We start from the raw sequence: 22704 nt of genomic DNA, 5'->3' as shown, positions 1-22704 counted from the left end.
CATAGTCGTTAATACTATTGTTACATTTAACCGAGAGCTTAGCTATGTTGGATTGAACATATATCCATTTATTATTACTAATCGTTTGCCAAACGTCAATATCACTAACTACGTTTTTATAATCACATGTGTCCGGTATTTTATTTATGTAAGCACTTAGGATTTGCACTTCACACGTAGGATTTGCGACACTAGAATGCACATTGCCTAATTTGCACAGGCGATAGTTATTTGTTAGAGTTTTGCAATCACTGATCGAGTCTGTCATTGAATACAGTAATTTATCGTCTGTTATTGCCAAAAATTTAGCAGTAGGGTTGATCATAGCAAAGGAATGTGGGTTATTGATATCATGGGCAGTAGGAAGGGCATAGACATGGTACAAATTATATTCTTGTAAGAGAACAAGAGGAATTTTAACAACAAATACTATTTTAGAGTCAGTGATGAAACTAGAAATTTGGGATATATCTAAAAGTATGTGCATATTTTCTAAATTCAAGGGTAAGGGAAAATTTTGGGGAACTTTATTTTTATTAGAGTTTAATTCATTATAAAGTTGCATAGGAGATAGTATAGAGGGATGGACAATGTTTTGTTTACCGAATAGGATTGCGTCAATGATATCCTTGAGGTTAAAATTTAAAGTCATTAATGAGCTTTCTAAAGCACTAAAGGTCATTGTGAGATGTGATGACGCTTCTAATTTATTTGTAGTTTGCAAAACGTTATCTAGGATTTTATCTAATTTTTCTATGTTACTGTTAAGTATTTGCTCATTTTCATTTAGTTTCTGAATAGTATTGTTAAATGTACTAATAGTAGAAGAGATAACATGAATATTTTCTTTCATTAAAGATGCAAGATGTCTCTGGTCATCTTGAATTGCATTTATAGCATTAGTAAATATTTGAGCATCGTCTTCATCTAGGGATCCAAATAGTTGTTTAAGTATGGGTCCACCAAAACCGAACCATGAAGACCTTTTAGAACGACCTTTTTCCTGCGTAAGATGAGATAGAGATTGATAATTATTTTCAACATTTTTTTAGAAGTATTTCTAAAGGACTAAGTGTGTTAGAGCAATCGGACTGTATTTTAGCAGATTTATAACTATGGCAAGTTTCTTTTACGGTATATATAACATTTTTAATGTTTTCTACATGAGGTTTTATGTAAGATAAGTCAGTAAATGTAATAATATTCCAGAAGTTATTGTAGTATTTTAAGATTCCTAGATTATCGAAATATAGACCTGGGCTATCGACTATTGGCGTTATTAACTCGGTTGTGGCGATGGTGCCTGGCGCGATGACCCTGGAAGAGAATTATCGTGGGCTAGTTTAATTTGATCGAAGTGGTAACGGATCTTACGTCTATTAATTTGAATGGTGACGTTATTATTATCATGGGTTTCTATGATTTTAAAAGGACCTTTCCAGACTGGGGAGAGAGCTTTACGTAATCTGTGATGTTCTCTTATGTAGACCATATCTCCAACATTATAGGTTTTTTCTTTAGCATGTTGATCATAATAACGTTTTGATCTTTCTTTACTTCTAAGTATATTTTCGCTAGCTAAATTTCTAGTGGTATTCAATTTATGTTTTAGATTTTTGATGTAATCAGGATAAGTGGCTGTGGGACTTATGTCGTAGATAGAGCTAGGTAAATAGGGTTTACAACCAAATAGAAGTTCATGAGGACTAAAGTTTGTAGTGGTATGTGTCGTACTATTATAGGAAATAAGAGCAGTGGGAAGATATTTATGCCAATTGTCTTGTTCCTTGTTAACAAACGATTTTAAATATTCTTTAAGCGTGCAATGGCTTCTCTCTAGGGAGCCGTTAGTTTGAGGATGATAAATGGTCGAAAATAAATGTTTAATCTTAAAAAGAGATGCCACTTGTTTGTATATGTCAGCTATAAAGTGAACTCCTTGATCGGAGAGAATTGTTCGAGGAATACCGAAATGAGAGATAAATTTAACTAAGCATTCCGAAGTTTGTTCAGCCGTGGCTTGTACTATAGGATAGGCCATTGAATATTTTGTTAAATCGTCTTGGAATGTTACAATATATTTGAATCCTTGGGGTCCAGATTCAGGCAGAGGACCGACTACGTCTGTAAATAGTCTTTGGAGAGGTTCCTGAGAAGTAGAAGTAATTTCCATAGGAGCTTTATTAATTGCTCTTAATGCTTTGTTTTTCTGGCACTGAGAACAATTTTTAACGTAGACTTCTATGTCCTTTTTCATGCCTTTCCAATAATACTCATCTTTAAGTTTGTTGTACATACGGTTTGAGCCAATATGTCCTCCGATTGGAGTATCATGATTATCTTTCAATATTATGGGAATTTCGTTAGGAGTAGGATACTTAATTTTATTATGATATATATTTATTTTAATTTTAGTGTTGTGAAAAATAAATGCTATGATTTCGTAAATTAGTAAAAACCTGAGTTTATCATAAGGATTATCAAAATCAGAGATAGAAATTTCTGTAACTTGTGGATAAAATATTATTAAATGATTACGTAATTCTTTTAGAACCTTGAATATATCTCTGTAGGTGGCTGAGTCATAGTAGTGAGTTTTAGTGAATAGATGGAAGTAGGTTTTGTTGTTAGTAGAAGACACTGTTAGACTATTCAATTCTCTTTCGGACATTTCAAATTCATTTCTGTTTTCTAATGTGCTAAGTATGTTATCACAATATGGGTTGGAAGTATCTAAATCGATAGAGGTAGGATAGGCGATATAAGTACATGCTGTTTCGAGTAGGCTTTGATTTGTTTCTGTAATTTGTGTATCATGTAGCATAGGACTGGAACGTGATTTTATAAAGGATTCATAAGTCAAGTTGTCTGTTGGGTCAATATCATCAATGGTATGTATAGGAGGTCGAGATAAGGCATCGGCATTATTATTGATTTTGCCTGGTTTGTAAATAATTTCATAATCATAATCTTCTAGTTTTAGACGCCATCTTACTAGTTTACTACTAGGATCCTTACAGTTCATAAGCCATATTAGTGGTCGATGATCAGTTACGATTTTTATTTTCCTACCATAAAGATAAGGTCTAAAAGTTTTAGTACCAAATAGTATTCCTAGTAATTCCTTTTCTGTAGTACTATAATTACCTTCAGCTTTATTAAGAGTCCTAGATGCGAATGCGATAGGAAGGTCACTACCTATTTCACCCTGGGAAAGTACGGCACCCAAAGCGTAATTTGATGAGTCTGTAGTCAAGATAAAGGTTTTCGAAAAATCAGGATATTGAAGGATTGGTGCATTAGTAAGCATGGTTTTAAGAGTATTGAACGCGTCTTCCTGTTGTTGTGACCAAATGAATTCAACATCTTTTCGTAAGAGACTGGTTAAGGGTTTAGTAATTTTAGAGAAGTTGTTAATAAATTTACGATAATAACCTGCGAGACCTAAGAAGCTTTTTATATTTTTAGGTGTTCTGGGAGTAGGGTATGAAGCTACAGCTTTAACTTTATCGGGATTAGGAGAAACTCCTTTGTCTGAAATGATATGACCAAGGTAAGCTACTTCCTTTCTAAGGAATTCGCATTTATCTGGCTGTAGTTTGAGATTATGTTGCCTAAGGGCATTAAAAACTAATTTGAGTTTACTGATATGGCTTTGAAGATCGTGAGAATAAATTATAACATCGTCTAGATAAATGAAACAATGTATTCCTTGGAGGCCAGAAAGTACAGTATTCATGAGACGTTGAAACGTGGCAGGGGCGTTTTTTAGTCCAAAAGGCATTCGGGTATATTCGTAGTGATTGTTATTCGCTGAAAATGCAGTTTTTGGAGAATCTTCTTCATTCATGGGAATCTGATGGAATCCAGAGGCTAGGTCTAATGTGGAAAAATATTTACTGTGTCCTAATTGATCCAGTATTTCGGTGATATTAGGGATAGGGTAAGCATCGCCTACAGTGATGTCATTTAATTTCCTATAGTCAACGACAATACGCCATTTCTTTTGGCCAGAAGCATCGAGTTTCTTAGGAACGATCCATATTGGAGAAGACCATGGAGAATTAGAAGGCTTTATAATTTTCTGATCTAGCATTTTTTGAATCTGTTTGTTAACTTCCTCTTTATGGCATTCTGGATACCTGTAGCTTTTGACATGAATGGGCTGAGAAGAAGTAGTTTTAATTTCGTGACGTAGAGTGTTAGTATGAGAAAGGATATCGCCATTAAGATAAAATAGGTCGGAATACTCTTGACAAAGGTTTAGGAGTGCTTTTGACTCTTCTGAGTTTAAGTGAGATGACCTGATTTGACTTCTAACTTCTTTATTACGATCTGAAAATTTTGAGAGTGAATTTACATTAACATTGTTAATAAAGTTAGTCTCTATTTCCTGGAATGTATTGCAGGGATGAAGTTCGACGCAAAAGGTTTGAATTTTGACTTCTGTATTTGTCGTATTTAATATAGAAACGTTTACATGATTATTAGGCTTTACTGTAGTCAAGCAACTGGACAAGTATACTCCTTTTTGAATTTGCGATTTTTCAATGTAGCCTGTTTTTATTTCTGGATTGATGACATTGCATTCTATCATCATTTCACATCGGGCAGGTATTAAATATTGAGGTTTTGTAAAAAAGATTTTGATTTGGTGTTGACCAATATGTAGAGCGTTTTTACCATATTGTATAATGCAATTATTATTTTTCAAGAAATCGTTACCTATTATGCCATCGAAATTAAATCCAAGGGATTCAGATACAAGGTGGAATTTACTATAAATTGTTAGTAACTTTTCTAATCTAATATCTAGTTGAAAATGGCCAAAACTTTCTGAGTATTGGGCTGTTTCATCTATGCCTTTAAATTGAATTTTTTCGGATATGAGTTCAGGTTGTTTTGATAGCGAAGTCCTTTTGATTAAGGATATGCTTGATCCTGAATCTATTAAAAGTATTAACGGTTTACTTGAGTATTTTGAATGAACATAAATATGTGGTAAATGAACTTTATCATTATATTGAATTTTATAAATTGTTTCGGAGCTAGATTTTGCTATTATATTTTTCGTAGAAGTTTTACGGGTTTTGGTATAAATATTATTTTTCTTAGTATTTTTATGAGTGAGTTTAGAGGATTTAGTAGGTTCAATAGGCTGAGTAGATTCGATGGACGTTTTGGATATCGTGGGTTTGTTAGATACAGTGAAATTAGTAGATACAGTGGAATCAGTGGATACGGCGGAGTCAGTGAGTAAATTAGAACTAGTAGATGCTGTGGAATTAGTAGAATCAGTGAATTTAGTAGAAATAGTAGAATCAGTGGATTTAGTAGGATTTTCACGGTCATGGGTTTGGGACTGGTTACCCTGTTCGTTGGCGCGTGTAATAAATGTATTATTTTTTTCATAATTGACTGTATGATGAAAATAGGAATTAATATTATTCTTAGCGTCATTTTGTACCTGGGGTCCTGAGCGACGCAAACATGGAACCCTAATTAGTTTAAAAAGTTGTCCTCAGGTATGTTATGTGAGTTATTCTGGGGACTATTTTCGTAAAGATTATGTACTTTATTATTCTGATTTTGAGGAATTTGGCGCTTGGCATGGTTGTATTGCCGTTTTCGGCATTGGCTTATATCGTGGCCTAAATTTCTGCAATATCTGCAAATTATTTCTTTAGGAGGTGGTGTTTGTGAATAATGAGTTATCTGTTTATCTTGCGCATGGTATGAGTTAGATTTATAAGGAAATGGTTTGGTTTGGTTTAAACTAGAAGAATGAGGAGTTGACGGAAAAGCGGCTTTATGCACAGATTGATTAAAATAGTTCGATCGGTTCGGCCTATGTTCTATGGGTCTCTTTGATGACTGGGCGAGATTGTAAAATTTTTCCTCTTGAATCGCTAGGTTAATAGCTTCCGCGAGGTTACAAGGGTCCCTACACCTAAGAATATTAGAAATATGGCTTGGTAAACCTAACAAAAAGGTGTGCAAGGCGAGATCTTCCGTGTCGGCAAGTCTCCCTTTTATTTCGCCAGGATCCTTAGTAGAATGGGAAATATCAGTTTGTAATCTAGTTAAGAATGTTTCGAGACGCAAACTGTATTCTAAGATGGTTTTATTTGGTTTCATCTTGCAGTTTTGGAGGTCTAAAAGTAGGTGGCTTCGGTGTTTAGTTTCACCAAAATTGGATTTTAAAAATTGTTTTAGCTCAAACCAATCATCAAACACCTTCAATGAGCAGGCTATTTCGGCTTTCCCTTCTAATTGTGAAAGAATATACTGGAAGAGGATGTTTGCATTTGTCGGATTTACTAAGCGAAGGGCGTTTTCAGAGTTTCTTATGAATGATGTTAGTTTGTTTCGATCACCGTCGAAAGGTTTTATGAATCGGGTTAAATCGCTAAAATTCATTCTAAGGGATTCTGCGGGGGAAATTTGGAGTGGAGCGGGTGTTTCTTCCCGTTTTGCCATAATAACTTAATATTTTACGCAATAACAGAAAATAAACCAGTGTAATAAAGTCAATGACTCGAAAAAATTACTCACAGTAGTACAAGAATCGGTGTCATTGATGAGTCGGCGAATTAATCGGAGCAGCGGCGCAGTGTGTTGCAACGCCGGGTGAGTCGATCTGGGTCGCGCGTGCAATCCCGCACGCCTCGTCGCGATGTAGGTGATGTTTCAGGAGTCTGGACCGCGTGGCAGCACCTCTCGGCTGGGCAGTGAACCCTCGGGAACGACAGGGTATGGCACGATGTGGTCTTATTGTCGGAGTAGCTGGGAGTCTGACTATCCGTCTGTCAGAGAGATCAGGAACGGCAGCAGGGCAGGCAGCTTGGCTCGGAGAACTATAGTTTCTGGACGTCGTCAGGAGTAGGCGTCCAACAGGAATAAATCCCACTTCGGCTTATCGGTGTTTATAAAAAAAAACACTTTATTAACTAAAACTGAACTTTATTATTTATAATTTAACTATAGTTCGACAACAAGCTCTATTACTGTGGATCACTATGTTTCGCGACTCGCGAGGACCTGCAAAGGGTCTATAGGCGGCTAGTGTTACCAGGGGCTTAGCCTTGTTACTTAGTCCAGACCGGCGGGCATAAACCAGGTCCGTAGCTGGACAGCAATTCGGCTAATCACCAGAACGACTGAATGTTTAGAGGCAGAGCTACGGTTTATAAAGCATATATATTGCTGACAGAACATTTATATCTGTGTCACAGCTCTGCACTATGAATATAGAATTTAGGGATGTAACAGTACGCTATAAATTATTATTCAAGATATCAAGATTTTATTTTATGACTTTATTTAATTTTTTTATGTAGGTACCTACACACTTATGCTTACAGCTTACTAGTATTAAAAGCCTCTGCGCTTTGTCTGCCACAGATGGACAGACATTGCGAAACTATAAGGGTCCCTTGTGGACTACGGAACCCTAAAAAGAATATGTTTGACTCCAGTATCGATTATATAATGCTTTCAACTAAAATTTTTAAAATATGCATCTTCAACTGTTACAGTTTTATGAAAGCTTTTTTTTTCCTTTTTTATTCTCTACAAGTTAGCCCTTGACTTCAATCTCACTTGATGGTAAGTGATGATGCAATCTAAGATGGAAGCGGGCTAACTTGTTAGGAGTAGGATGACTACCACACTCCTTTCGGCTTGGCGGTACGTCTTTGTCGGTAGGTTGGTAACTAGCCACAGCCGAAGCCTCTCACCAGCCAGACGTTGACTAATTAAGAAAACCTCGGCCCAGCCGGGGATCGAACCCAGGGACCTCCGTCTTGTAATTCCACCGCGCGTACCACTGTGCCACGGAGGCCGTATTTAAGATAGATAACCGGAACCGAAGGCTTAACGTGCGCTCTGAGGCACGGGGTACACTACAAACTTAACAACCAACAAATTCTATGCTATAAGCTCAATATTCAATGCTGACCCAACACATGAACCCAAAAACTCGTGATTCCCAGTCGCATTGCTAACCACGTCCACAGGCCCGACACGAGGACGCAAGACTTGAGTTTTTCTAATCCAGCCACCGTCGAAAGGCAGTACCAACCGACAATATCAGCATCATCTACCATCTGGACAGTGGTCACCGCCCGACGCCATTACACTGAACTGAACTAGTTACCTATACCGGACGGTAAATAGGGGGCGTGTGTTTAAAAATAAAACAACAGCATGTCAAGTGCTTAATTTTATTATAAACCTCGCACCGTTATATACAAATATATTGTATAAATAAACAACAACTCTTTACAAAATATAACTCGATTATGTGGCGCTCGCGCCGCAACAACTGAACGCGTGAAGGCCTCCGGTGATACTACTCGTACTCGATACGACAATCGATGCCACGACACGACAGCGACTACATCGGCAGCTCTGCGACCGGACCAGTGAACACCGCCGACTGTCGCAAGTGTCGCAATTGTCGCAGCCGGTCGACTGCCGACTGACTGACGTCTTTGTGTGCGATTTGTCCCTTTCAATCTGCTTGTACCTAAGTAACTAATTAATTATTTATAATTAACCAATGGCGTAGCGTGGCTTTGCGCTGCTCGGGGGCTTTTAATAATTAGTTTATAGTTACAATATTTGATGCAATGGACGTAAACAGGTAATTTATATCGTACAACTTATTGAAAATCAAGTTAAACTATATCCACTGCTTCGGAATGAGCACACAGCACCTGCCGAGCGAGTCAAACATCACTGCAGTGCAACGTGCAACTTTCATTCTTCAGTGCAGCTATTGGAGATGTATTCTTGTGCTTAAATGGATGACAGACTTTAGCAATTCCATTGTCACGTTCGGACTGAGCCGGACCAACCGGGCTATGCCCCCGCCCCCCACCACCGCTACGCCACTGCTAACTAATTTATATTAAAACTAAATATATTGTAATTAACGGGACTATGTAATAAGCTCATGATGTTTTAAAATAAAGTGCCACAGCGCCGCTGTAGCGTGGCGTTCGCGTAGCTGCAGCTGTGGGGCGAGCTTCCGTTCCCCAGGTAAGCTCTAATGTTCATATAAAAGCTCCCAATGTACACTACTTCTAGCTTTCAACTGTAGGAACTCAATGCAAGAATATTGTAAGTATTGTTATCGATTTCGTTGTAGGTATTACTTAGAACCTTGCTGTAATTAGTCTATAGGTACAGATAGGTAAGGCATTAGGCATCTAAATTGTTTTTATCGATACTTAAACATCCCATTAGCATACAGGTCAGACGGTCGCTTACATTCGAGTACCACCTGACAATATACAGGGACTGCCAGGAAGTCGAATGAGTTATTCTAATAAATAATTATTTTAATCTGCACCGACACTTTTATAATATCTCAACTCATCTACCTAATTTACTAAAACATTTCGTCGTTGGTACAATACCGATAGCGATAGCAAAACGTGACTCGGAACGTAGGAACTGACGAGTATCACGGACACGTATGCGGAGTGCACTTCTACATCTGCTACTACTACTAGACACGGACACTTGTGCTACCGCAACTACTTATCGACTTTGACGGTCGTTCGTTGTCCGAAGGGCCACGACCTAGCGTGTGGCGGCTGGAGGCGGTGGAGTCGGCAGCGGCGGAGTCAGCGTAATCAGTAAATTGGACATGTTTCACATAAAATCCCTGTTTGTTCTTGTTCGACCTTAACCCCTAAGTGTATATGCTACTCCGTGTGCGGACGACAACTTAACGTACGTGGAAAACCTTCTGGAACACATCGCTCGTAGCCATCTGCTGCCGCGCCGCGCGGCTTCGGGCGCGCCTAGCACTCACTCGTGGCTACCCTATGTATAACAATAATATCGTCTAATAATTTATTTGTTATCTAGGTATATTAAAATGTCATGTGTAAAATGGACTTAACTAACGTTATAATAATTGCATCTACTTAACTAGTTGGTGTTCGATAAATATGTCCTTTTATTCATTCTACAGTAACGCGTAACATACGAGAATATGTAACTTTACCACGACAAGTTTGTACCTAATAAGGTATACGCGTACTTTATTAAGTACACAATATAAAGTTCTCGTTCGTGTATAGTGTACATACCTACTACTCGTAAGTATCAGGTAGTAGGACACGTACGTTGATGCACTGTACCTACAGATATGTCCGCTCCGTGGTCGCCCCAGCGCTCGGCTGCGGTGCGGGAGGAGCCGCGACCACGACGGTGATCTCAACGAAATATACCTAATAAATAATATTATATACTGGCACACCGTCAGTGCGTGCACCATCTACGGTCACGCCGCGGGGCGGTAACCGGCTCGTCGCTTCTCCAGTTCAATATGCAACCGCTTGTGCGTTTTAAGAACCGTTTCATAATATACCTACTCCTACTATAATTTGATAATACAAGTAAATGATTATAATTGTTTTCCTTTCATCAGTAGAATCTTTTACGACGCACAGGCCTTTAGCATAGCCCTCCAGCGGCGAGGTACTTTAACGAGAACATCTGAGAATAAACACCTTTTTATTAGATTTGTATAAACAACAACTGGAAGAAGTCGTCACCCTAGACGTACTCGCGGTGTAACGAACGAGCTCTGGCTTCTGCCAGCGGCCACGCGGACGCAAGCTGGCCCGCAGCTACAGCCAGCCGGCCGAGTGCTGCGGCGCGTGCCCGTGCAGCGGCGTGACGCCCGCCAGCCGCGCCAGCGCCGCGCAGCGCGAGCACGCGTCCGCCTCGCGCGCGCCCCGCCCGCCCTGCCCGCCCTCGCCGCCCTCGCCGCCCTCGCCGCCCTCGCCGCCCTCGTAGCCGCAGTGGCCGCACGCGTCCTTCAGCGCGTCGTCCTCCAGGCTGGCCAGCAGCGGCTCGCGGCTGCCGCCCCGCCCCGCCACGCTCTCCGCCGTGGTGGACGGCGACACCGAGGGCGGCGGGCGCGCGTCGCGCGGCGGCGGCGCGGGCGGCGCGCGCGCGGGCACGGAGCTGGCGCGCTGCAGCGCCTCCGGCGGGCCGGACGGGCCGTCGGCGCGCCGCGAGTCGGAGAACTTCTTGCGCTTGCGCTTGAGCGCCGCCAGCGCCGCCAGCGGGTGCCGCGGGCCGGCGCGCCGCTCGGGGCTGCGCTGCGAGTCGCTGCCGGAGTCGGAGCGCTCGCTGCCGCTGGGCGAGGGCCGCGCGTGGTCGCACACCGAGTCCTCGGAGCGCGAGCGGCCGATGAGGCGCGACACGCGCGCCGCGCGCGCCGCCTCGATGATGGTGCCCCAGCGGCGCTTGTGCTGCGGCGGCTTGCGGCGCGCGCTGCCGGCCGGCGCGTCCGACAGGCTGGACTGGCTGGCGCGCAGGCGCTGGCCCAGCAGCGCCGACAGCGACGCGCGGTGCTCGTGCGCGTCGTGCTCGTGCTCCAGCGACGCCAGGAACTCCTCGACGGGCGGCAGCGAGCCGCCGGGCGCGATGTTGAAGCCCTTCATCAGGCGCCGCTCCTTCTGGCGGTTCTTCTTGCCGCCGCCGCCGCCCGGCGCGCCCGCGTTGGCCGTGGACGTGTTCATGCCGGAGTTGCGCAGGATCTCCACCAGCTCGCAGCGGAAGGCGGACACGTCCTGCTTGATCTCGTTGACGTCGTCCTCGGTGACGCCGCCGCACTCGGCGCGCCGCTGCTGCACCGTCACGTAGCGCCGCACCAGGTTGCGCATGATGGCCTGCAAGCGGACAGAGCTCGCTCGAGCGACACGCCGCAGGCACAGGGCGACGCGCGCTCGCCGGCCGCGGACACTCACCTGGTACCTGAAGTCTCGCTCGTTGGCCTGCTTCGCCTTTCTCTAAAAAAAATATCAACTTATAATAATTGATATAATAATATCAACTTGTGATGACGACCGAGTACAAAGTCATTAAAAACTTAATATATTTTAAAATTGAGTACGCGGCGGACTGTCGGTGTGTCGTGTGGCGAGTTACCCGGATGGTGCGCATGTGCTCGCGCTTGGCGCGCGTCTGTCCGCACAGGCGCCGCTGCAGCCAGCGCCACGCGTACGCGGCGGACTTCGGCGAAGGCACCACGTTGAAGGGCGGAGGCGCCGTGCCGCCCTCCTCGAAGTAGCTGATCCACAGCTTGCTGCGCGCGAACTTCCACTCCACGTCGGCGCGCTCCTGTGAGGACACAGCACACGTGTGAGTCCGGACCGTCTCGTCGGACGTGTTGTGTTCTCTGTCAGTTCATATGTAACAGTTGTCTATAACAACTGAGCGTTTTACAAAAATAACCCGCCAAGCTAACAGTGATTTGTTTTAGTGGATGGAGCGTTCCGCGACTTCATCTAACTCGTATCTAATATCTAAGTAGGAAGTCCGAGAAAGTATACCCGCTGTCTATTTAAATGCTCTTAAATCTTTGTACACTTAAAAATCGCCATTTTCTATAAATTTTACCTTAAGCTGCATTATTTTGCTATTTTTTCACTTAAGAAAGTTAAACAGAACATTATCAATTTTATGAGCAATTAAGGATTTCTACCAAAGGGACATTCGGCTAATATCTCCCACCTCAACGGGAGACTAAACCCCCCATTGTGGGAGCTCTTACCTGGCTTTAAAATAATAATTATAAATTGCTATCATATAAAAAAATTTAATCATTATTATATGACACGTAGTAGAATGTAGTAAATGAGAACACGAAGAAGTATCTTTGAGATATATTATGTGAACAATTAAGTCTCATGTCCATAACTTTGTCTTCTCCACAAATATTTTGTAGAATAATAAATAAATAAATTACATCTGGCACTCCACCCCGTGGACTATCGGAGCTATCATTATACTTGGGCTCTTCGTCAAAGTCGGCCTCACGGTGACTTGGCTGTATTGTCTTGTAACCTAACGTATTTTTCTTTGCAGTAGTTCTTTGTTTCTTTTTCGTAATTTTAATTTTCTATTTTTCGGTTCATAACAATCATCTAAGTAGTCTATTTTTTTAGTATTTTCGTTTTTCCGGGCGGTCCATTACAACGAACATTTTTTTCTAGAAGCAGCTTTAGGAAACGGACGAATCTTTTGTGGTAAAACTATTTTTGGTTTTTGTCGTGAATCAAACTCTTCTGTTATCATATCAAGATGAGATGTAGAAGCCGCCTCTGCCGCCTCTGCCGCCTCTGCCGCCTCTGCCGCCTCTGCCGCCTCTGCCGCCTCTGCCGCCTCTGCCGCCTCTGCCGCCTGTCTGAATTGTAATTTCTTGTTTAGATTCTTTGGTCAAAAGTAATTTCGTAAAGCATTTGGAACAATTCCATATTTCAAAGCAACACCTGTAATAGACTTTCCTTTATCAATGTCAACTAAAGCATTTCTTATTACTGTCAAATCTAAATTGCTTCTGTTGATCTATTCAATATTTTGTGATTATTATCAACCTATTAAAATAAATATCAAATTAATTGAGAAATGTCATCTATCTACTGTATGATATCCACCAGTAGGCACCGGATGACATTTGTTGCATAGAATCTCAATTTCATATAATTATGTCAACTGGCATAAGTTGTATCTTTTTTTATTTGAAGGCCATTTTGGAGAACTATCTGAAACAAAAAAAAATATTATTGCGGGAGAGATTACCCGGGGTTAAGTAACGTCCCCCACCCCGCGCCAAATTGTAAATTATTGCATTTACTTTCTGATATGAATATAAACTAGGATATATACCTACATTTACGATGTATGCAAATGACGTGATAGAATGTAATCATAATAATAAATAGAAATGAAATATCTAAAATTGAAAAAAAAAAACTACTTACCGGGCACGACAATGTGTTGTCACTTCTCACTCCTCAACCAAAGTGCCGCTAACAGGACCGCGTGAGCGTGTTGGGGGTGCTTATGGAGAGACCAACAAGTGTGTGACGTCGCAATATCTAGTTCCACAAAGATTTTATCAGCAGTGGCTATAATTGTCTCCCCTGCTAAACTCTCCCGTCACTATATTTAAAGTAGGCGGACGAGTTTTAGCTTATTCGAGCTACAATTAGCTAGTCAAGTAACGACTTCAACCACTTGACTCCTAAATGGACGACCGGTCGATCGCAATCGTATCCGTTACGTGACATGTAAAAAAATATAAAGTAAACTAAGGGCAAAAGGCGAGCACAGTATCATGCTACGCGCGATAGAGAAATATAAAGATTTTTTAAATAGCTCACAACGGTAGATTAAAACCGCATTCCCTGACTGTCGGCTTCTTCAACGCAGACGGGCTTTTCGATATAATACTCGCGGGCAGCGAATGGTTAACACGATTTTCATCATTAAAACAGTGACAAGTTTGATTATAAAGTAAGATTTGAAGATTTAATTTCATCATGTGTTTCACTGTAGTAAACAAATATATTCTGAATGAAATCTCTCCGCGCGCACTCACGGAGATGAGCTGGTAGGAGTGGTTCATCATCGCGATGAGCAGGTTGAGCAGCACGATGACGTTGATGACGGCGTACGTGCCGAACATCAGCATGCCCCAGAAGCGCGTGAAGATCTTGATGCCCTCCAGCTCGAACGAGTCCAGGTCCACCAGCCCGAACGCGGCCCAGAACAGCGTCTGCATGGTCTCGAACAGGCTGCAACACGGCGGGCCGTCAGTGAGGGGCAGCGCGCGGGCGGAGGCGCGGGGGACGGTGACGTACTTGGCGAAGCGGCGCCACACGACGCAGGCGTCGGGGTCCGGCAGCGTGCCGTTGGCGGGCGGCGGCGTCGGCCCGGTGTAGCACTTCTTCTTCTCCATGTCGGCGTAGTACCACAGCAGCTGGTTGAGGCCTGCCGAGCGCCCGCGCGTGTCAGTGCACGAACGCAGCGTGAAAGGAGAAAATAATAACTTTAAGTCAGCTATGACTGCTTCGTTGGTCTAGTGTAGCGGGACATCCTGCATCGGAGCAGAGCGTTCGTATCCCCTCTCCTGTAGGGAGGGAACTGGCCCTGCAGTGGGCCGGTGCAGTAAGCTGATAACGAAGATGAAGAGTCAGAACTAGTGCTGGCTGTATTTCTGGCATCGAAAGGAAAAAGTTTGACAATTTTTATATTATAACTAGCGGGCGACCGTGACATCGTCCGCGTGAAAATCGATGTAAACTTTCTACCCCTGTTTCACTCCTTCTGATTTAATTTTTACGACAAACCTATAACCTTCTTCGTATTGTGCAAAATCATGCCATTGTGTAAAATCGTGCCAAGTTTATTTTGAATTCATTCAGGAGTTTCAACGTGAAGCCCAGTCAATATTAAATAAGGGCAGACAGACAGATTGACAGACAAAAAATAAACAAATGTATTTTTGGATTCAATATTGATTATATTCGCTTAATGTCCTCCAACTAAAATTATCAAAATATCTTCAATGTACAGAATTTGTAACAGTTTAATTACAAGTATAGATACATCGATCGCAACAAAGGCGGGCTCGGGTGACTCACCACAAGAGAAAGCGAAAATGACGAGGATGTCCAAGACGAAGAACTTGAGGATGTCCAGCACCATGCGGCTGAGCGACACCTGCAGCGGGCCCAGGTGCGGGTTCACGCTGAAGATGTACACCAGCTTCAGGCTGCTGAAGATGTTGGCGGCGGAGAACAGCCCCTCGGACAGCAGCATGGGGTCCCAGGCGTCCCACTTCTCGCGCGGCTGGTTCCACTCGAGGTCCAGGGACATTTCACGCAAAACCTGTAAACCGATATATGAGGGACATTTGAACAGTTCGTAGAGTAAATACAAAATCAGAAAAATACATAAGCTATAATTTCATTAGTGTTTAATATTTTCGATGTAAGTTTACCTCGTCTCCCTCAAACGACAGACAAATTATTTTGTTGATGAATTTTGTGATACAAGTCCAAAGGTCTGAGTATGTAGCACAAGGCGCAGGACAAGGTGTAGGACAGGTCGTAGCACAGGGCGTAGCGCAGGTCGTAACACAGGGCGTAGCATAGGTCGTAGCACAGGGCGTAGGACAGGAAGTAATAAACGGCGTAGCACAGGTCGTAACGCAAGGCGTAGTACAGGAAGTATCACAGGGCGTAGCACAGATCGTAGCACAACACGTATCATGCTGGGGCCACACTAACGCGTTAATTTTCACCGGCATTAAGGCGTCATAACTTGGCAAGTTCGTTGAAGACACTCCCATGATATGCAGGCGACGGGGGTCGAAGGACTGCGCGGGTGTCAAGTCGTGTGCACGGGACAGAGGGAAGGACTGCGCGGGTATGTGTCACGAACGAAATCACCAAGCTATAGACGTTAAACGATAGCTTGAGTGTCGGTACATCATTAACTTTAAGTCGTTCAAGTGTGGCCACTGCAATAAGGCATTTAAAATTAATGCCTTAATTAACGCCTAACGGCTACATATGTATTCAGTGCTACAGATCGTAACACGAGCGTAGCACAGGGCGATGCTCAGCACTCACCTGGAAGTGCGACACGATGCGCAGCGCGACGGTGGCGACGTACAGCGAGTTGGTGACGAAGTCGATCACGTTCCACATGTCGAGCACGTACTCGCGCAGCCCCATGTCCCACAGCTGCTTCACCTCGCTCCAGATCAGGCCTGCGCCGGGCAGCACATGCACACACACATGTTGCTTTCATACACAAATATAAACAAGTATGTACACACATAGGTACCTTTTACAATCAAGAAATAAGTAATAAGTAAGCATAGATAAAGTAATATTTTAAAGAGATAAATTTTGTGACGTGGTAGCGGTAATCTCTGGATCTACTTAACTCATTTTAAATTTCTGTTACCATTAGAAAGATCCGTTATCTGTGACTGCCATATGCTGAAAATATGTTTTAATAAAAGAGGTCGATAGGTATACACGGATCCGCGGGCCGCAAGAGGCACGGTAAAACTATGCTAACTGGCAAGCCTGCGCTCAGTCGCTGCGCTGTCGTCCCGCCGTTGACGACGCTGCTGTTTTTTTTTTGTGTTCCAGTTTCAAACATCGAATGTGGTTTATGTAACCTATCTTTTCTATCTTACCTTTTACTTTTTTTCTTACATCATTGATTTTCGTTATTATTATCCGTATTAAGATAGTACCTACTCAAGCGAGTGCACACGAGCGCGCTGGCCGTAGGTTCGCCTCTGCAAAGTTGACTATATACCATATATACTCGCACATTTCCAAAGAAGTACTTAGTAATGATCTAAACAAAAAAACTGTCATAATATGTTTTTTTTTAAATTTTATCAGCTGGCCAGGAGGAATGCCAGCCCGGCGGCCGACACGAGACGTAATACCGACCGCTGACCCAGGCCAGGATGAGCCACTCCACGAGCGAGGGCGGCGCGCCGCGGCGCGACACCGGCGCGCTGGACGCGTTGGGCGGCGCGGCGGCGGGCGCGGCGGGCGGCGCCCCGTGCCCGCTGAACAGCACGCTGGCCGTCTCGATGCGCTGCGACGCCAGGATCAGCAGGACTGCGAGCGACGAGCGATATTACTACCCAAGTAGGTACCCACAAACATATTACCAATATTGATTTTAATTTTGTACTCGTTTATCCCATCAATCAGGCTCATCAGGCTTTTAATTTCACGTGTCACATAAGTCAGTTAGAAAAAAAAATTGTGCTTTCCATCTTGCCCCTCAAAAGTGACCTTCATATTTAAAAATTTCAGAGTTTCAAAGTTTTCCGAAAAATTTCAAGTAGAAAGTTCAAAATGTTTGATTCAGTAGGTATGTCCGCCAACGACAAGGCGGAACAGTGACGAGCGACTCACACAGGAACATGAAGTAGCTGGCGGAGTGGCACAGGAACTTGATGAAGGGCTTGCGCAGCGTGCGGCCCGCCGCCGAGTGCGGCGCCGCCACGTACGCCAGCGCGTACAGCGGGAACATGGCGCCGATGCGCACCATCTCCGCCGCCTGCAGCAGCATGTTCTTGCGCCGGAAGCCCGGCACGCTCTCGTACCAGATGCTGGCCAGCAGCTGCTGCACGTTGGGGTGCGCCACGAACTGCGGACAGAGGCGCGTGAGCGGGCGGCGGCGGCGACGGCGGCGGCGGCGGCGGGCGCGGCTCACCTTCTTCTGGCGCAGCTTGATGGCCAGCTTGAGGCGCGACAGGCGCATGCGCTCCGGCGCGCCCGGCTCGGCCAGCGGCGCCTGCGGCGAGCCCTTCTCGTGGTTGAGCAGCACCTGCAGCTCGTGCGACGTGCGCGTGTGGTCCAGCAGCGCCGTGGCGAACTCCTGGCACTGCACGCGCAGCTCCTGGTACTCCGTCTTGAACTCGTGCTCCAGCGCCGACAGCCGCCGCAGCTCCCACGACAGCTCGAAGGCCGTGAGGATGGGGTCCTTGGACGACAGCGCGATGAGCGACGGCGACGCCAGCGCGCGGTACGCGTTGATGCGCGAGCGCGAGTGGCGCAGCGAGTCCTCGCGCCGCGAGCGCACGCACTCGTCGCAGCCGCAGCGCACGTCGTGCGGCAGCGGCAGCTCGGCGCCGCGGTCCAGCAGCAGCTTGATGATCTCGTAGCTGTCGCGGTGCGCCGCCAGGATCAGCGGCGTGATGTCCGACGTGAACGTGGCCGTCTCCGGCGGCAGCGCCTCCCAGCTCTGCGACAGACGGCGAGCGGTGAGCGGCGCGCGGCGAGCGGCGCAGAGAGCGTCGCGCGCGTACCTACTCACGTGCGGCTCGCCGGGCTTGCGCGCGCGCTCCTCGCGGTCGAGCAGCGCCTCCACCGCCTCCACGAACTCCTCGGAGATGGCGTGCAGCAGCGCGTCGCGCGTCTCCACGCCGAACTCCAGCAGCAGCTCCACCATCTCCAGGTTCTCGTTGTCGATGGCCATGAGCAGCGCGCTGCGGCCCAGCGGGTCCACGCAGTCCACGTTGACGTGGCCCGAGTCGCGCGCGCGCTGCAGCACCCGGCGCGTGCCCGCCACGTCGCCGCGCTCCACGCCCAGCAGGAACTTCTTCTCGTCCAGCGACAGCACTGCCATCTCCTGGTGCGGCCGCACCACGTTCTCCTCCTCCGTCATGCCGTGGATGCTGTGCCGCTGCACACAGACCACACAGACCGTGGGAGCGGAAGTCCGTGTCGGACGGAATGTCGGTTACAAAACGAAAAGTGAGCTACCTCTGACATTTTATCTGACTGAAGGCGGATTTATATTTGGCTGACGTGACGTCACGTGTCGTGTCATGACGTGATGACAAGTGCTTACATTAATATTATGTCGTGTTCTGACGCATCAGGACAATGTTTTGAATGAACAGCCGCAGCGTCACAACTCACACTACCGTGCTGGCATCGCGTCAGCTCCCACGCAACCCGCCGCTCTGACACGAACGGGGACCGGGTCTGATGCGACACATCGGATGCCATAACGACATGTCACAACACATAGAAATTACATACATACATCTTTACATGCTAGTGAGAAACAAAAAAGCTTTCCGTCGTCTGCAGGCGAGTATGCGGTTGTCAACAATTATTAGATAGTGAATCAAGAGGAGTCCCCCAGCCATCTGTTTAATTAATACAATTTATTTTTTATAATATGTAAAAAATATGTTGTGAATAGGACGCTTAAAAAATCCCGCCAAAATATTATTATTACCTACTAATGCAGCTGCTCATTAATTCAAATGCTTAAGGCGATATTTTACTACAGATTTAGACTATTTGGAAGATATAAAAACCTGCTTTTATCAAAATGTCCACAGTACTACCCGACCCCAAATTTCGTTCCCGACAAGATATCACGTTCTAAAATGTTACGAGTGTGTTTGGTCCACACTTTTATGTGGCTGGGAAACGTCAAATGTGGGTCCTGAAAATGGACTTCTGTCGACGGTTGCAAGCATTTGCAAGGATTAAGGAAAATGTTTAAAATCTCATGGAATCATTTTGTCTCTAACGCTCAAGTCTTGAACTGTAAGCGCGAACTGATGAGCGAACTGTAATGATATTGCAGTTGACATCAGCTCGCGCATCAGCGGAATATTTAAAAAAACGGCCAAGTGCGTGTCGGGCCACGCTCAGTGTAGGGTGTAGGGTTCCGTAGAGCAAAAACACTCTTGCTACTGTGCTACAATGGCCCCCATTACGTGACAGTAGCATAAATAACTATATATATATATAGGTTAGGTATAGGTTGATTGATATGTATAAACATTATACAGATATCGAACGGGCAGCCGCCGCGACATGTTTTGCTTGTTTCAATTCGCTGGACGTCTGTGTCAGCCGCCCGCAATCACAAGATGTGCGATAACGTGAAGTAGGTCAGCACTCGGCCGGTCGGGCCGGGGCGCACCTTGACTTTGTTGTCGAGCGGGCGCGGCTCGGCCGCCAGCAGCGCGCCCATCTCCACGCGGCAGGTGGAGGGGCGCCGCGCGCGCTCGCGCTCGCCGCCGCCGCTGCCGCCCGACAGCTCGGAGCCGCCGCTCTCTGCACAGGCACAGGCACGGGCGTGAGCGAGCAGCGCGCGCGCACGGCACTCGCGCCGCCGGCACTCACCCGCGCCGTCGCCGCGCGCGCCATCCCGCGCGCGCTCCGTGAACTGCACGCGGCGGTCGCGGCGCGCGGCGATCTGCCGCGAGTGGCGGCGCAGCGCCTCCAGCGTGGCGGCGGCCGGCAGCGCGGGGGGGGCGGGCGCCGCTGCAAGCGAAGCTCTTTATTTATGACATCGTAAACTGTTTATCTACGCGTATGCGATCGACCTTTCGCGAAAGGCGACTTTTAATTTTCCCAGATCCACCTGCGCCGTTACAGGTTAAACGCTAGTTTATATTTAGCACAGCCGTAGCGGATGCACGACAGACAGATGAACGGCTCGCCGGGGCCACTTCGATCTCCGTCGTTCCGATTACCTGTCGGAGTAGGTGTGTGTGTTGTGGTGTGGTGTTTCGGTAAAATACATTCATGTAGTTGCGTTGCGGCGACGGGAACGGCTGAGAACATTCGGTCGCTATCGATTATTCCGCAGTGGAAACGGTTCGCAGAGGTAGGCATTGAGAACTCCAACTTTCGAACCATACCGTCGCACATGTACAGTAAAATACTGAAGTTCTCGAGAAGTTCTGATGCATTAGGAAAAAAATGTTTTGTATTTTCAAAACTCACTTTACTGAAAAAAATTAAAAAGGGCTCGCTCTCTCTCCTCCTAACGATGAGCTCGAGGTCAAGTCGTCTGCGTGCGCCACGACACGACGAGCGTGCGGCGCGTGCCCGGCGCGATCACCGACGCGTGCCGCCCAGCGCACGACGCGTAAACATTACACGCAGCCAGCTGGCGTATATCTCACTCTAAGCTTAAACAAAAGTATGAGAACGTAGCGTAGTTGTTTACTAATCACATTGAACTTATTACTAATCTGCTAATACAGACGACTCATGTCCGGAACATTTCAGATCGGGAAATCAAAAATTGAAACGTATAGTGTCGGGGCCGCTACACAGCACACACGTCGTCGCCGGGCGCGAGTGACAGCGGGCGGGGCGCGCGGCGCGCTCGGCGGACGACTCGTCGGGAGCCGCGCACGCCGCGCACTGCCGCCCGCCCGCGCCGCTCGCCCTGCCGCCGCCCTGCCGCCGCCCTGCCGCCGCCCTGCCGCCGCCCTGCCGCCGCCCTGCCGCCGCCCTGCCGCCCGCCCTGCGCCCCACCGCCGCCCTCTGCATGTGCAGTGTAACGTGTTCCGACCCCGATCGCCGCGCTCGAGTTCTACCACTATCGCACATACGATTATCGTCCTTACTCATTCTTCTGGATTGTATTTTATGATTTAAAATCCAAGTAACTATAATAATTAAAGACTATCCATAAATACTAAACCACTCAACTGATTTTGATGAATTTTGATACATATAGTAAAGTTACATACTCGTATCTGTTACTTTGGAAAAGAACATGGGCTTTTGTCACGAAAAATCCAAATCCAAATTTATGTAATGATGAAAAATTAATATTTTAAATAACTGTATCTCACATTTCACATTTATCAAACTTGGACCTATGAGTAATAACTTCAATAAAATATAGTAGGCAGGGAAGAACACTTTTAACAGAAAGAGCGTTCTTGCCTTCCGCCTTTTCCTTTTGAGGTATGCAACCCGATGATATCATTGATCAGAATAATTAGGATTGCATTTACCTAAATGTAAATGAAATATTTATAGTTCATACATAGCTATGCCATACATGACTCGCCTGCTACGTTGTCTGTCTGTAATACGTTAGCGTTACAGTAAAGGTACGCATTTGAATATTCATAGTTCATTCATACGTACTCGCAGCTATGGCATACGTGACTCGCCTGCTACGTTGTCTGTGTGTACGTTGTAAGATCATATCTCTACTTCACGTGGAAAAAATTATATCAAGCATATTTCTTAAATTTCAAAACTTCAGCTAAACAAAGTGGCCTTCAGTTATTAGTTAATAAATGCTTTAGAAGCAAAAAGCAGCATAGAGTACCTAAGAAGTAAAATAAAAAGCATTCTTAATTAGGAGGTAACATAAGTAGACAGATAATGAGCTTCCGAATGAAGAGCCCGGCTCATTGAGAGGCCGCGCTCGGCGCGCCGCCACTGACGAGCGCTCTCGTAGCTGTGTGCGCCATCTGCGCCGTCTGCGCTGTCTGCGCTCTCTGCGCCGGCTGCGCTGTCTGCCTTACTTGTGCAGTCTGTACCTGCCTGCTGCGAGGCCAGCAGC

At 45.6% G+C, this 22704-nt stretch overlaps 1 protein-coding gene across 3 annotated transcripts; it reads right to left on the bottom strand.

Moving 5' to 3' along the window:
- Nucleotides 1-8211: 8211 nt before the first annotated feature.
- On the bottom strand, nucleotides 8212-21516 carry LOC112051171 (transient receptor potential-gamma protein-like). 3 transcript variants are annotated; one of them, XM_052882084.1, is made up of 13 exons: nucleotides 21117-21481; nucleotides 20308-20441; nucleotides 18676-19044; nucleotides 18073-18603; nucleotides 17772-18006; nucleotides 17295-17468; nucleotides 16452-16591; nucleotides 15459-15705; nucleotides 14676-14805; nucleotides 14414-14609; nucleotides 11959-12150; nucleotides 11778-11819; nucleotides 8212-11699 (listed from the first exon to the last, which is right to left on the bottom strand). In XM_052882084.1, exons 2-13 carry the CDS (start codon nucleotides 20356-20358, stop codon nucleotides 10650-10652), a joined length of 3357 nt encoding a protein of 1118 aa, XP_052738044.1. In that variant the 5' UTR covers nucleotides 20359-20441; nucleotides 21117-21481; the 3' UTR covers nucleotides 8212-10649. The 3 variants fall into 3 exon arrangements, with proteins under 3 accessions (XP_052738044.1, XP_052738045.1, XP_023945468.1); XM_052882085.1 differs by lacking the exon at nucleotides 21117-21481 and adding an exon at nucleotides 20511-20645; XM_024089700.2 differs by lacking the exons at nucleotides 8212-11699; nucleotides 11778-11819; nucleotides 11959-12150; ... (1 more) ...; nucleotides 14676-14805; nucleotides 15459-15705 and having other exon boundaries at nucleotides 16458-16591; nucleotides 17302-17468; nucleotides 21117-21516.
- Nucleotides 21517-22704: the final 1188 nt, after the last annotated feature.

This window comes from Bicyclus anynana, chromosome 6 (assembly GCF_947172395.1).
Source record: "Bicyclus anynana chromosome 6, ilBicAnyn1.1, whole genome shotgun sequence".
NCBI classification, from domain to species: domain Eukaryota; kingdom Metazoa; phylum Arthropoda; class Insecta; order Lepidoptera; family Nymphalidae; genus Bicyclus; species Bicyclus anynana.
This window is presented reverse-complemented; position numbering and strand designations above follow the sequence as displayed.

What these genes read in the sequence shown, in the direction of transcription:
- LOC112051171 (XM_052882084.1), bottom strand. Translation starts at nt 20,358, where the DNA reads ATGGGCGCGCTGCTGGCGGCCGAGCCGCGCCCGCTCGACAACAAAGTC. An exon ending in GCATCGTGTCGCACTTCCAG is followed by an intron (nt 15,706 to 16,451) that starts GTGAGTGCTGAG and finishes ATCGGTTTACAG; the next exon opens with GTTTTGCGTGAAATGTCCCT. An exon ending in GTGTGGCGCCGCTTCGCCAA is followed by an intron (nt 14,610 to 14,675) that starts GTACGTCACCGT and finishes GCCGTGTTGCAG; the next exon opens with CCTGTTCGAGACCATGCAGA.